We start from the raw sequence: 14,127 nt of genomic DNA on the forward strand, positions 1-14,127 counted from the left end.
CTGGACCCGAAAGCCCTTTGCAAACAGCAGAGCTGGTCTGGGGAGAGCACACAGCAGCTCCTCTGCCACCCTGTTTCGGCAGGAATCAAAACCAGAGGCATTTTTAGCTCACGACTCTCTGAGTACATGTCCCTTCAGACGTTTCATCAAAACCCAGGACTGTCCCAGTTAAACCAGCACCATGGTCCCTTTCCCATGGGAACCTCACTGCCCTTTCCCTTCCCTCTCTGTCTACACAATAATTCATGATACTTCAAGAAGCTGCTTACCAAGAAGCATCCTCTATCTAAAACAACACAGGGCAGCTAATATGTACATGAGAAATCTAAATGACATTTCCTTTTGAAATTCAAAAATATGTGAAAATTTTATTAAAAGAATAGTTTTGTTGAATATGTAAAAAATTTTAAAAAGTGAGTTTATCACAAATGGGATTTTTTTAAGAGACCAGGTCTCTCTCTGTCACCCAGGCTGGAGTGCAGTGGTGCAATCATAGCTCACTGCAGCCTCAATCTCCTGGGCTCAAGCGATCCTCCTGCCTCGCCTGTAATCCAAGCACTGCCCAGAATGCCAGGATTACAGGCGTGAGCCACTGTGCCCTTCCCAGTGCCAAATCTGTCACCCACTGCGCAGTGTTTCCTCTGAAGCAGCTCCTTGCCACTTTCTGCTCCATCTCAGGTTAACAGTGCCATCTCTGCCAGTGGCCCAAACGGATACACCTGGCCATCATCCTAAAACATCATTCTCTCCTTCCTGGCCTGCCCATTACATTTTACTGACAGAGTAGAAAGACACTGAATTCTAAAACTAGATCTCGGTACAAATGCCACTAATGCCATTGTCTAGCTGTGGGCCCTTGGGCCAGTCCAGGACCTCCTAGGAGCCTCAGTCTCATCTCTAAAACAAGGATAATACCACCCACCTTGCAGGGTTGTTACAAAGATTTTCAGTAATGTCTAGGCCAGATTAAGACTGGACACACAGCAGGTGACTAACAGATTATTCTTGCCTCGGAACTGCTTTAAGGACTAAATGAAGACAGAGACAGAAGGCTAGGGTACTAGCAGGTACAGCAGGCACCTTTACATAAAAGCTGGTGACCCCGTCTTCTCTCTGCCCCTTCTCCCTACCGTGTCAGGCAGGCCTCATCTTTCTCACAGATACAATCACAACAGTGTCCTGACCTGATGTTCGTGCTTGTAATCCCACGCTCACCAATCCATCACACTTGTCCTAAAACACAAACCTGGTCATAAGAATATACTCAGCATCCTTCAGTGGCTCTTCACCCCCTGTGTGATAAAAGGCGCACCCCCATCAGCAACTCCAGGCCCTGCCCAACCTCACCAGTCTTAGCTCTTGGGACTCCTCCCAAACCCGTGTAAATTCTCACGTCCAAGCCACAACATGGCCTATTTGTTGCTTCCCAATTGCTCCATGCTCTCATGCCTCCAAACCTATCTAGAATGTTCTTCTATCACTGATGAGGCCTCCTCCTTCTTCAAACCACAGCTGAAATATCATCTTCTCTTCAGAGCTTTCCCTGACCCTAGCATTCTCTTTGCTATTCCAAAGGCCCTTCTTCATGCTGCATTCACAAACTGCATCCTAATTTTGTTGGCCTTGTTTCTAGTAGCTCCAGCCCAACTGCAATTCTGGAAGGGAAGGGACAGGCTTTATCGTGTCGGTGCCACTCCCAGTGCCCATGCGCAAAACATGCTTATTTGGAGGTATTTTTGTGACGAAATCTTAATTATCTTAGTATCAGCCATCTGGAAGAATGAAAAATTAAACTGTCACTCTGAACAAAGTATTTCTAGAACAGTTTTTGAGATTTTTTTAATCTAATTAATTCCAAAACATATCATAAAGTGATTTAAAAATGGTGAAATGAAGCTCATGCAAATGCTTATATTGGAAGATATGTCAGGCCAAATTATCATTACGAAAAAAATGAATGGAACCTCACTGTTTATTATAAAATCTGAAGAAAATTTCAACCATAAGGAGATATCTTTGACTATGTTCCCATTTTCAATAGATAAAAAATAAAATCTAGCAAAAGCAGTCTTTTCGTTAATGGTAAAATATTTTGAGGCTTTCCTTTTGGGAAAGTGTGCTTAATCTTGGTTCAGTAGAACAAAAGGCTGGCTATGCATATCCCTTTTTTAGTTGATTTAAAAAATTATTTCCTATTTTCAAATGATTTAAACCTTTTACAACATAAAACAGATTGTGCAAATTTATCTCCACCAATCATCACAAAAATTAACTTTATAGTTTAAGTAATCCATAACAATTACCTACAAAAATCTATAAATGTATTTGATAAATTAATACAGAAATCAAAAATGTCTGTTTGGATAATATGCTTGTTTAAAATTGAGTCCATTTCCATTAGAGGAAGGAAAAGATACACTGTAGCATTTGGTATAAAGGAAAGAGCACTAATTCAGCTTTTTCAAAAATGTTAGAACATGTGATTTGTTTTTAATTCCAAATATAACTCACTGTATTTAGCACCTCCTGTACTTTCCAGTATATTAGATAATTGCACACCAAGTTAAAAACAAAATAAAGGAAAACATACCCGCCACCCACCTTTTTCATAAAAAAATGGAAATATTAAACACACACACACGGAGCATCTTCTGAAGGTCAGCATGACTAGCTGCCCCCCAAGACTAATTTTTCTTAATTTAAGAAATTTGAGAATTTAGGGGACTTAGTGGGCGGGGAGGAAAGGAGAATTGTGTGATTATTGGTTTTGGCCAGAAAGATGAGTTAGTAATATTCAGATCCAGCTTTCGAGAATCACACAGGTGCCTGAGGTGCTGTGGGTCCCGACCTTCACACCAATCAGTGAAGCTCCATTTTTTTGGTCAGTTTATACACTGAGCTTATGCTAATTTGAGTAAGTGTCCGCAACTTTAAAATGTCTGAACATCACTGAGAAGGATTAACCAATAATGACAATGGATAATACTGACATTAACACCTAAATAAACAAAAATGTGAACGGAAATGTTCAATATGGAAAAATGGTTTTAAAACATGGTAAAACATTAAGAAGCAAGACTATTATTTGTAGTTGCTTTACCTTTATGAATAAGTTTGTTCTTTTGCTTCTGATCAGAGTTTTATTGGGCCGTTTGTTTGGGGAAGGGACACACAAGTGAAGCTTTTCCAGCTTGGTTTTGGCAGAAAGACAGCAGATGATTCCAGCAAGGAATTGGCTGTGAACCCAAAGCAAACAGCTTTGGCAGGGGATATGATCAAGCTGAGTGGTGACATTATTGGGTATGTTTGTTTAGATGGATGGGAGGAGGGCCCACATAATAATACTGGGGTAGGGTACATACCTACTCTACTTTGGGGATATGCATAATAAATTACATCCCTTCCTAAGAGCACTCCTAATTCTTAATATCTACCCCCTCCCATGCTTCCACTTCCAAACCAATTAATGCCATAAAAAATCAAAAATTAGTGCTTAACTACAGTAATTTATAAAAAGTCATTTCCTAAATAAATCAGACTATTTAGAACATTAACCAATTTATATGCTTTGTTTTCCATGATGAAAAAAACTACAGAACCAAAAGCTTCTTTGCCAATGACTTGGTCCTTGATACAAGGAGACAGCTGAGATGGATCAAATTCTTCCACCATTATCTCTCTTTCCTCAGCCCATGGTATTAGTGGTTGATATTGTGACAAAAGAAGACAATAAAGTATCAAAATCATCTAAGAAGACTCCTATTAATTTTTTTTACCACACTAAAATGCTTCTGTAGCTAGTGAAATGATGAGCAATTTTCATATGTGCCAAATTTTCTATACGGTGGAATGTTGTTTCTTAACGCTTTTTATCTCCCTACATTAAGACTCATTAATGCCAAAAGATCCAAGATCAGAAAAAAACTTAATCAGCATTTGCATTTTGAAAGCAAACTGTATGACTACTCACTGATAAAAACAATCCTTCCTATTTGGTTTAAAAATATCAACGACAAGATGAACAATTTTGAATAAGTAACATTTAGTTGCTAATACGAGTTCCTAATATCGGTAACATTTAGTTCCTAATATCACCGGATACTCTTTTGAAGGTTTAAAATTACAAATAATGCTAGTTTGTTCCAAACACGGATGGGGGAGCCAAAAGTTGTCATACATACACTCCAAATTTTGGTCCCTTAATTATTTATTATGTAATTGAGCTATCTAAAAGATATTAAGAGTCACAATTCTACCTTCTTCTCTATGGTAAAACTACAGTGAACAAAAAGCAATTCTATGCCTACGGCAGAATGCTGAAAAAATACTGGTACCTACAAGAGCAGTACAGAGACTTAGAGAAATGATCTACATACAAGACTGCACAGACTTTCCCACGGTATTTTCTGTACTTAGAGACAAAGCAGGAGAGGTTCCAGTGGTTTACTTTTCAAAATAGATAAAATATAGGAACTATGTACAAGTTATTTATAGGTATTAATTTCCTCAAAAGAAGAACTAATACAAAACATCTATAGGCCTAACAACTTAAGTTTCTGCGAGATCCTAAAATGTCTTCTTGCTCTGAAATTCATAATTGAAACAGACTAACACATGAGCTAGATGCTTTAATCCTTTTTAGAATAAAGCAAGGTATAATTATAATTTAACATACTTATAACAGATTTTGCAACTCTAGACCTTCAACAATCAAATTTTCATCTGACTATAACTCCTTCCTCTTAAAAATATATAAATTGTTTTTAGCATATTTCTATCATTAAAATACACACATAGGCAAGAGTAACCATATTTGTATTGTTTCTTTAGATAATATTTATTTTCCAATTATAAAATCTTTCTCTTCAAAGAAATAAACACATTGGTGTATTTCTTTTTTTTTTTAAACCAAGACAAAACTGAGCTCATCCCCCAACACACATACAAGTTTTAAATCCTGGGTTTTTTTTAAAGTGAATTATCTCTAAATATCAGCCAGGCGCGGTGGCTCATGCCTATCTTCCTAGCACTGTGGGAGGCCGAGGCAGGAGGAGTGCTTGAGCTCAGGAGTTCGAGATCTACGGATCTTTCTGAAAACATGCAGGGTCAGAGGAGATGCAATTCATGCATGTACCACCAGAGGGCACTCCCAAAATCCTTCAACAACTTTAGAATCCAATTTTTATCTACTAGGAAGGAGACCTAGTCCTTTATGAGGTTCACTGACTCAGTAGTGGCTGGAAAAACGTGTTTCGCGTAAGTGTTTCTTCATAAAAAGAAAGATGGTAAACAAGCATAATTCCTACCCACTGCATCTTCTCTGGGCCTCGTGTCCTTGCAACAAAAGTTGAGTTTCTAGAGCAGGATGAAACATAACTAAATAATTTCAAATGAGAGGGTTGAAAAATGACTAGATTAACTAAACTCACAGGATTATCCTTATAGATTATACATTTATCAACAAAGGTTCACATTTTTGTAGAAACCAACAAAAATACAAGATTTCAAATATAACTATGATTTAAAGTTGACAAAAAGATTTGCTTTAACATATACATGGCACTTCACTTCAAGACAAGTAAACCACGGGCACCTTACCTGTTTCCTGTGAATTTAACACTTCTAAGGCATGCATCATGGCACTTGCGAAGACATTGGCATCCTCTTTGCTGCCAAAGTTGAGACCATACACCTGTCTAGCATCTCGCCACTGGTGGAAGGTCTGTGTAGCTTGATTGTACTTCAACCCTTTAGGAATGGCACAATTTATCACGACCTAAAAGAGAACAATTCTTTATAAAGTCAAGCTAATAACTGTCAGAGTCAAGGATGTCAACAGATCCTGACGGTATATATTCACTCAAACCTGTCCCTAACAGACCCTGGCAAAATGGTTAGAACAATTATCTAGGGCAAAATCAGTCTGCAGAAATATCAGTCTGACAGAAGGTAATTTGTTGGATGGTCACAGAGGTCTGCCTTAAAACAGTACATCAGCAAACCAAAAGAAAACCTATATCCCTTAGTAAACATTTTAATTTATTTAAGTACCACCAATACAAAAACATACATAAAATCTATGTGCAGATCTCAGTGAACTTCCCATATAGCTAATAACCTAACTAAGAAGAAATCAAACATTAACACCAGAACCACCCCACCCCCATCCCTTAATTCCTCCCACCTCCCAAAAGGGACTCGCCATACTTCTAATGTCATGAATTACTTTTGCAGGTTTGGTTTTATGTAATTGGAGTTACACAGTATGTATTATAATGTATCTGCCCTCTTTCCCTCAAAATTATGTTTATGAGAACCATGTAGTTGTAATCTGTTCATTTTCATTGCTCTATGGTATTCCTTGTTTATTTACCCATTCTCCCACTAATGAACATTTGGATTCTATGCGGTTTGGGATATTACAAAACAGTGATGTTATGAACTTTCTACTGAATGTCTTTTAGTTAACACAAGCACACATTTTTGTTGGGTATATACCCAGGAGTGGAATAATCACACGCTGTGGGTATGTTCAATTTTAGTAGAAAACTCCAAGTAGCTTTCTAAATTGGTTCTACCAATGTAGACTTCCACAACAGTACACAACAGCTTGCACTAACTCCACATACTACGCAACATTACAGTTGGTACTGTCGGTCTTTAACAATTCTAGTGGGTATGAATTCTACATCATTGTGGTTTCAGTTTGCATTTCCCTGATTACTAATGAGGTTTAGCACTTTTTCTAAGGAGGTTTTAATACTATTTCTACATACTTTTATTGGCTATCTAGATATCTTCTTTGTGAATACCTGCTTAAATTAAATCTCTTGCCCATTTTTCCTGATTTGTCCATCTTTTTCTTCATTGATTTGTAAGAGTCCTTTATATATTCTGAATACGATCCCACTGTTGGTTATCTGTGTTGCAAATATCTTGTGTTATTTCATGACTTGCCTTTTCACTCTTCTGTCTTGATGAACAGAAGATCTTCACTTTCTGCCCAACTGACAATCTAAATGGAAAGCTACTGCTTTTTGTGTCCCGTTTATGAAAAATTTCTCAATCCCAAGGTCTTGAAAATATCACCCCATTTATATTAGAGAAGCTTTGCTGTTTTACCTTTCACGTTTACATCTCCAATCCATGTGGAATCTCTTCGTGCCTATGGTGTGAGATGGAGCACACATTTCTATTTGTCCCAATACAGCATATGCAGCTGACCAGCACTGTCTATTAACTGTGCTGCAGGTTCACCTTTCTAATAAATCAGGTGTCTGCATGGCTCTATTTATCCTACTGGCCAATATGCGTATCTTTCTGCCAAGTACTACAATGTATTAAGTACTGTGGCTTTAAGAAGTCTAGAGGGCCACTAGAATACGTCCTTTTCTTCTGTTCTCCACTATTGCTTTGGTTATTCTTGGCCCTTTATATGCAACTACAATTTGTCAGTTTCCACCAAAGAAATCTTTAGGACTTAATGGAGGTTGCACTAAAGCTAACAGATCAATCTGAGAAGAACTGGTATCATAAAACCATCTTCTAATTCATGAATGTCATATACATTTTTAATTTAGATTTTATTTAATGCTAGCTTGCTATATAGGGGTCTTAAATACCTTTTATTACATATGTTAAGTGATAAATTTTTGTTGCTATTGTAAATACTATCATTTTTAAAATTTCATTTTCTAACTGATGAAAACTATTGATTTTTGTATAAGGACAATGTATCCGGAAACCTTGCTAAACTCATTTATTAATTCTAATGTTATTATCTAATCTATTTAATTCTGACTATTCTACTATTCTATTAATTCTAATAATTTACATCCAGGTTTTTTCCCCTAAATACATAACCATGTCATCTGCAACTGATAGTGTTATTTCTTCTTTTCCAATCCTTGTACAGCTTATTTCATTTTCATATCATCATATGCTGGCTAGGAATCGCAATATAATGTTGAAAAGAAGTGGTAATTCCAGGTATCTTTGTTTCTTTCCTGATCTTAGAAGAAAGCTTTCTTAATTAAACCATTAAATATGATCTTCATGCATTATTTTTGTAGATATCTCTTATCAGACTGGGGAATTACCTTCCTATTCCTGGACAGCTAAGTGTTTTCATCCTAACTGGACACTGCATTTCATCAAGTGCTTTTTACCATCTCTTGAGATGACTGTTTGGCTTTTCCCTTTTTATGTGATAAATTACACTGATAGATTTTCTAATACTCAACCAACCTCATATTCTTATGATAGCCTTGGTCCTCACATATTACCAATTTTTATATTAATATGTCCCTGGATTTCTGTCTGCTATTGCTATGTTTATAATTTTTACATCTATGCTCATGAGTGAGATTAATCTGTAATTTCCTCTCTATTGTACTCATTCCAGGTTTTATGTCCAAGTTATGCTGGACCCAAAATGAACTGGGAACTGATCCTCTGGAACAAACTGTGTAACATTAGTGTGATTTATTCATCAAAAGTTTGGTTAAAAAACCACCACCAGTAGAGCCAACTGAACAAAGAATTGTCTTCTTCTTTTTAATTCTTTTAATTATGGTATTAATTTTGTTAAAAGTAATTAAGACTTCAGATTTTCTATTTTTTCTCACCAGTTCTGGCAAGTTGTGTTTTCCTAGGAATTTGTACATTTGATCTAAATTTTCAAAATTACTGGCATAAAGTAGCTCAAAATATCTCCTTAACTATCTTATGTCTGTAGGATCTGTAGTGATATCCTATCCTTCCTGATAATAATTATTTATACCTTCTCTCTTTTTTCTCAAGCTGTTCCTCCAAGGGACTTTAGAATAAATCTCCTTAGTGTTTCCTTTCTATTGCATTAATGTCAGCTCTTTATCATTACCCTCCTTCTAATTTATTTGGCTTTCATTGCCTATTCTTTAATTTCTTGAGGTGAATGCTTAGGTTGGCTGAAAAGTCGTCAATACTTCTTTTCCAATATAAACATTTTAGTCTCTAAATTTCACCTAAAACACAATTTTAGTTGCATTCTATCAGTGATAAAAGGTATCATCGTTGATATGTAACATGTTCACCATCATTCAGCTAAACTAATATTTCTAAATTCATGATGATTCCTTCTTTGACCCATTGGCTATTTAAAATATATCTTAACTTCTAAACTTATGGGATTTCTCCATTATCTTTCTCATTTCCAGATTAATTCTGCTGTGGCCAGAAAACACACTCTGTATGATTTTAACCCTTTGAAATGTGTTGATACTTGCTTTATGCCCAAGCAAATATTCAATTTTGAAATTGTGATCTGTCTATTTGTAAGGTATGTACACATATGCCAATTAGGTTAAGTGTGATAACTGTATTGTTCAAATCTTCTGTATTTTTATTAATTTATTCTTCTGACTACTTGTTCCATCAGTTACTAAGAGAAGTGGGTTAAAGTCTCCCGCTACGATTCATGAATTAAACCTCTCCACTTCTGTTTCCAAAATGGCAGCACAGAAGCAAGCTGGCTGCACTCCTTCCTCTCCGCAAACCAAAAACAAATACACAGTGACAAAATCATTACTAGCAATACTCCAGAACTGAAATATGACAATGAGACAGTTCTTGGAGCCACAGAGAACTGAAAAAACTGAGCAGACGGTAAGAAAATTGAACTTCCACATCCACAACACCCCTGCCCCCCATCTGCCCAGCACCAAGCACATGGAAAACTCTCCCCAGACTCATGGCCTCTACGCCAGAAAAGGTGAGCTCAAGGAGGACACCCGGCTTCCCCACCATCTTAGGAGACCTGTCCCTGCCTCAACTCACAGGAAGGTGGAAGGGAAAAATATCCGTGAGGACCACCAGAGACAAAAAGCGGGGAAACCATCATCCCTGGCCCTGCAAACTCTGTTCTGTAACTCAGCCAAAAGAGATGCCAAATCAGAATGGCTGTTCAGCAGCACCATGTTCTCGGAGGTTCGTTCCACCGGTCAACCGAGCACAAACCCCTAGCGAGCCTTCCCACACCACTGGGATATCCCCACTGGGACAGGTGACACTCTGATTGGTTACTACAACTGAGCCAAACCTGAGCTTAAGGCATCATCTAGTACCGAAAAGGAGGCAGTGACCTAGCAGGAAAAAAAGAAAGAAAATCAACAAGTAAATTACAAATAATCTCTAGACAAAAATATGCAATTAAAACTAAAACAGGCCAGGCTGAGAAGACTGGAATAAATACCTAACCCTTCAATGCTAAGGCATAGATGTACATCCACAAGAAACACTATCAAACAGGGAACCAAAACCTGCTCAAACAAAGCAAGGAACCAGTGACTGACCCTAACCAGACGGTGATATGTGAACTCTTTGACCAAGAAATCAAAATAGCAGCTTGAAAGAAATACAGTGATCTCCAAGATAACACAGAAAAGCAATTCAAAAATATATCACAGAAATTTAACAAAGAGGTTGAAATGGTAAAAAAAAAAAAAAAAAAAAAAATTAAATCTTGGAACTGGACCAAAAATTCATTAGAGGCTCTCAACAGCAGAATGGATCAAGCAGAAAAAAGAATCAGTGAGCTCAAAGACAGGCTATCTGAAAATATAGAGAGGAGTAAAAAAAAGGAAAAAGAATGGAATGAAGATTACCTTTAAAGCATAGAAAATTACCTCAAAAGACTAAACCTAAGAATTATTAGTGTTCAGGAGGGAACTGAGCAAGAATGAGGGGTAGAGAGCTTATTCAAAGAAATTATAACAGAAAAATTTCTAAAACTTGAGTAACAGTTAAATGTCAAAATATAGGAAGGTCAGAGAACACCAAACAGAACTGACCCCGGTAAGACTGCCACAAAGCATACAATAAACAAACTCTCAAAAGTCAAGGACAAAGAGAGAATCCTAAAAGCAGCAAGAGAAAAGAAGCAAGTAACATGTAAAAGAGCTTCCTTCTCAACAGAAACCAACAGGCCAGGAGGGAACAGAAACATTTTCCAAGTTCCAAGTGCTAATCGGTAGGGTGAGGGGGGGCAGACTGCCATCCAACAATACTGGAGCCCTTTTTCCTGCACGTGTAGAATGATTTTAACACCTCTGGTAAACACTTTTTCTGAAACTATTTTGTAAATCTGCTCTTTACAAAATTTCTGGCCTCTATGAATATACAGTTAATGCTACTAAGACCCTTCGTGCTTTTCCCTGTCTGCTGCTCCTGATCTGTTAAGGCCCAAGACATCAAGTACCAGATAATCCAGCTACTTCTAGGAAATCCAGACCAGGGAATTAGTAAAAGCTTAGTTGGCGTTCCCAACATGAACTGCAAAAGCTTAGCTATCCCAGCAACCTCAACATCTACCATTTTCCTATCATAAATGAATTTAACAATATTTTCTGAAACTAGTGACACCTTCAACTCCTTCCTCCAGCCCCATCCCCTACACCTTTGGCAGGAAATAAATTCCATAAACATACAATCTGCTACGTAAGTAGTCATTTCATTTTTGTTTGTCTTAAATTTACTTTAGATTTCAAAAACTAACTCACTGGAAGGCCAGAAGACCTCATGAAGATTCAAAGGAAAAACTCATATTTATGTTTTTGTACAATTAGTTCTAAATCTTCCAAACTGAGGCCTCATAAAAGGCAGAAAGGGTGGGGAGGCAAACCCTTCCGGTTTTCCCAGCACAACCATTTTGATTAGAGTTTTGAAGCATGACTTAATCTTAGTGACTGCACCAACTCCTTTTGTCACACTACATCACCTGACGTAAGAATTTTCATGACCCCTTACCTGATGGTCCTGAATCTTCCTGCCCACCACTCGGAACGTGTTGTTGCCTGTGTGGTGATATATATGAACTCTGCTGAACCCAGCTGAGCCACCAGCTGGCACCCACTTCTTATTGGCATCATCATAAACCATCACGGCAGCTCTCGCCTGACAGATACTCTGTTCACTGTAAAAAATAAAATATTCAAACTTAAGATATTTGAAATATGGTTAAGTGTCCCACATCGCCATATATGCTGGGTGCTAGAAACAAAGTGAACAAGACAGAGGCTTTCTGTCTTTATGGATAGACTCTCATAGGGAACAAAAACTAAAAATTGAAGCATAAGAAGAAGCCAAAAGGAGGAGATCACGATCCACAAAGAGCACTTGTACAGGCAATACAATAAATGTTTTCTCCTAAATCTGAGTATCTAATTCCTTCATTCAACCGAATCCAGTTACAAGAATAAATTAATCAACATTTGTTTAATTGTGTATATGTTTATTGTATTGGTGACCTGTCTATCATTACTCCTTTATTGACACAATTATTTTTATCATCAGGCTTGCTTCAAGGCCCAGAACAAATTCTGGTAAGTGATCTCTGTCCCTTGAGACATGGAGTGGCTACTAACAATCAACGTGTGGCAATGTGACCGAATCCTTGATTTGCCTTGGGCAACAGAACGTCCTATCCTTCAGATTTCTTCATTTAAAAATGAAAAAGCAACAGAACGTCCTATCCTTCAAATTTCTTCATTTAAAAATGAAAAAGTGGCCCAAGTGTGATGGCTCAAGCCTGTTATCACAGCACTTTTGGAGGAGGGAGGGGAGGATCACTTGGGTCCATGAGTTCAAGAACAGCCTGCGCACAACATAGCAAGACCCCATCTCTTAAAAAAAAAAAATTTTTTTGAAATTAGCCAGCTATAGTAGCCCACACCTGTAGTCCTAGCTTAGCTACTAAGGAGGCTGAGGCAGGAAGGTTTGCTTGAGCCCAGGAGTTAAAGGTTACAATGAGCTATGACCCTGCCACTGTGCTCCAGCCTGGGTGACAGCGCAAGGAAAGGAAAGGAAAGGAGAAAAGGGGAAAGAGAAAAGGAAAACAGAAAGAAAAGAAAAAGTAAAATGAGTTGATTTCTAAAGATCTTACTCGATTTTAAATTCTAACCTCCAAAGATAAATATAAAAGAAGAAAAGACCAATTCTATGATAGGATCTTTAAATCTTAGCTTCACCTACTTCAATTATTTGTTACCAAGTAAGCCTGAGATACACAAATAAATCTCAATTTCATATTAGGCAATAGGTTCATCTTTCGAATATTCTATAATGCTGCTGGAAAACTTGATTTGAATTTTGCCTTATTTCATGCCCTGTTTCATTTTTTTTAAAAACTCAAATACCAAAGTGAGCAACAGAAAAAAACAAACAAATAGGTATAACAATTCTATGTTAAAAATAACCTCCATGTAGACAGGCCTTCTGATCCTCCTGATGCTGAAGCAGCAGTTAATGGAGATCCTCCTGAGTAGCTCAGGCAACCCCATCCTTAACAAAAGCACTGCTCATTTTACCAGTTTCAAAGATTTTAAATAATAAACCACGTAGATTCTTCCCCCAGATTCTCAGACACGAACAGTCATCCCCACACCCTCCCCTCTTACTCATGCTCTGCCCCATCTCTCAGCCCATCTAGGACAGGTAACGAATGCAGTTTTACAGGACACAGTATGTGTTTTATTCTTGTCCTGTGACCTGATGACCAAAGAGCATGGGAGACCTAGAGAGGTCACAGCACTGAGCAATAAAATTGCTTCAGAACGGTGAGGTTATAATTGTTTATAATTTTTCATTAGAAAAATTTTACAAAAACTTGTAACAACATTTGTGTTGCAAACCCAATGGTACTGTCTAAATTTTTATGCCACACTGAAATTTTTCCGTAAACTATGTCTACGAATAAAAACCGTTCAGTAACTAAAGCTGGAATTATTGGTAAGAGATTAATTAAAGGGCATTTGTCAGTATAGCAGTTGAAACCTCTTCATCATTCACAACAGGAATATTTAAGAGACAACATTTATATAACTCTACACAAAGATTACATGAAACAAGCTAAAGCAAAATGCCTCTTGCAGCTTATAATTCAAGAAACATGTACTACTAAATGTAAATAATTCAATAAACAACTCTGTAGATTAATACAGAATAGTATTTTCCCACTTTCAAAAATTAATATTTTGGACCTATGTCTCTTCAAGAAGTCCTAGTGGGGCCGGGCACGGTAACTCATGCTTGTGATCCTAGCACTCTGGGAGGCCAAGGCAGGAGGATCGCTCGAGGTCAGGAGTTCGAGAC

At 37.4% G+C, this 14,127-nt stretch overlaps 1 protein-coding gene across 11 annotated transcripts in view; it reads right to left on the bottom strand.

The window, feature by feature from the left end:
* Nucleotides 1-14,127, bottom strand: part of ENAH (ENAH actin regulator) — a 100,453-nt gene that overhangs the window by 40,642 nt on the left and 45,684 nt on the right. For all 11 annotated transcript variants that reach the window (XM_045537118.1, XM_045537129.1, XM_045537127.1 and 8 more), the window contains exons 2-3: nt 11,785-11,950; nt 5,599-5,776 (exon numbers count right to left, since the gene is read on the bottom strand). In XM_045537118.1, coding sequence (XP_045393074.1) covers nt 5,599-5,776; nt 11,785-11,950 — 344 coding nt within the window. The remainder of the gene's footprint in view (nt 1-5,598; nt 5,777-11,784; nt 11,951-14,127) is intronic.

The sequence above is a fragment of the Lemur catta genome, chromosome 25 (assembly GCF_020740605.2).
Source record: "Lemur catta isolate mLemCat1 chromosome 25, mLemCat1.pri, whole genome shotgun sequence".
Lineage (NCBI taxonomy): Eukaryota > Metazoa > Chordata > Mammalia > Primates > Lemuridae > Lemur > Lemur catta.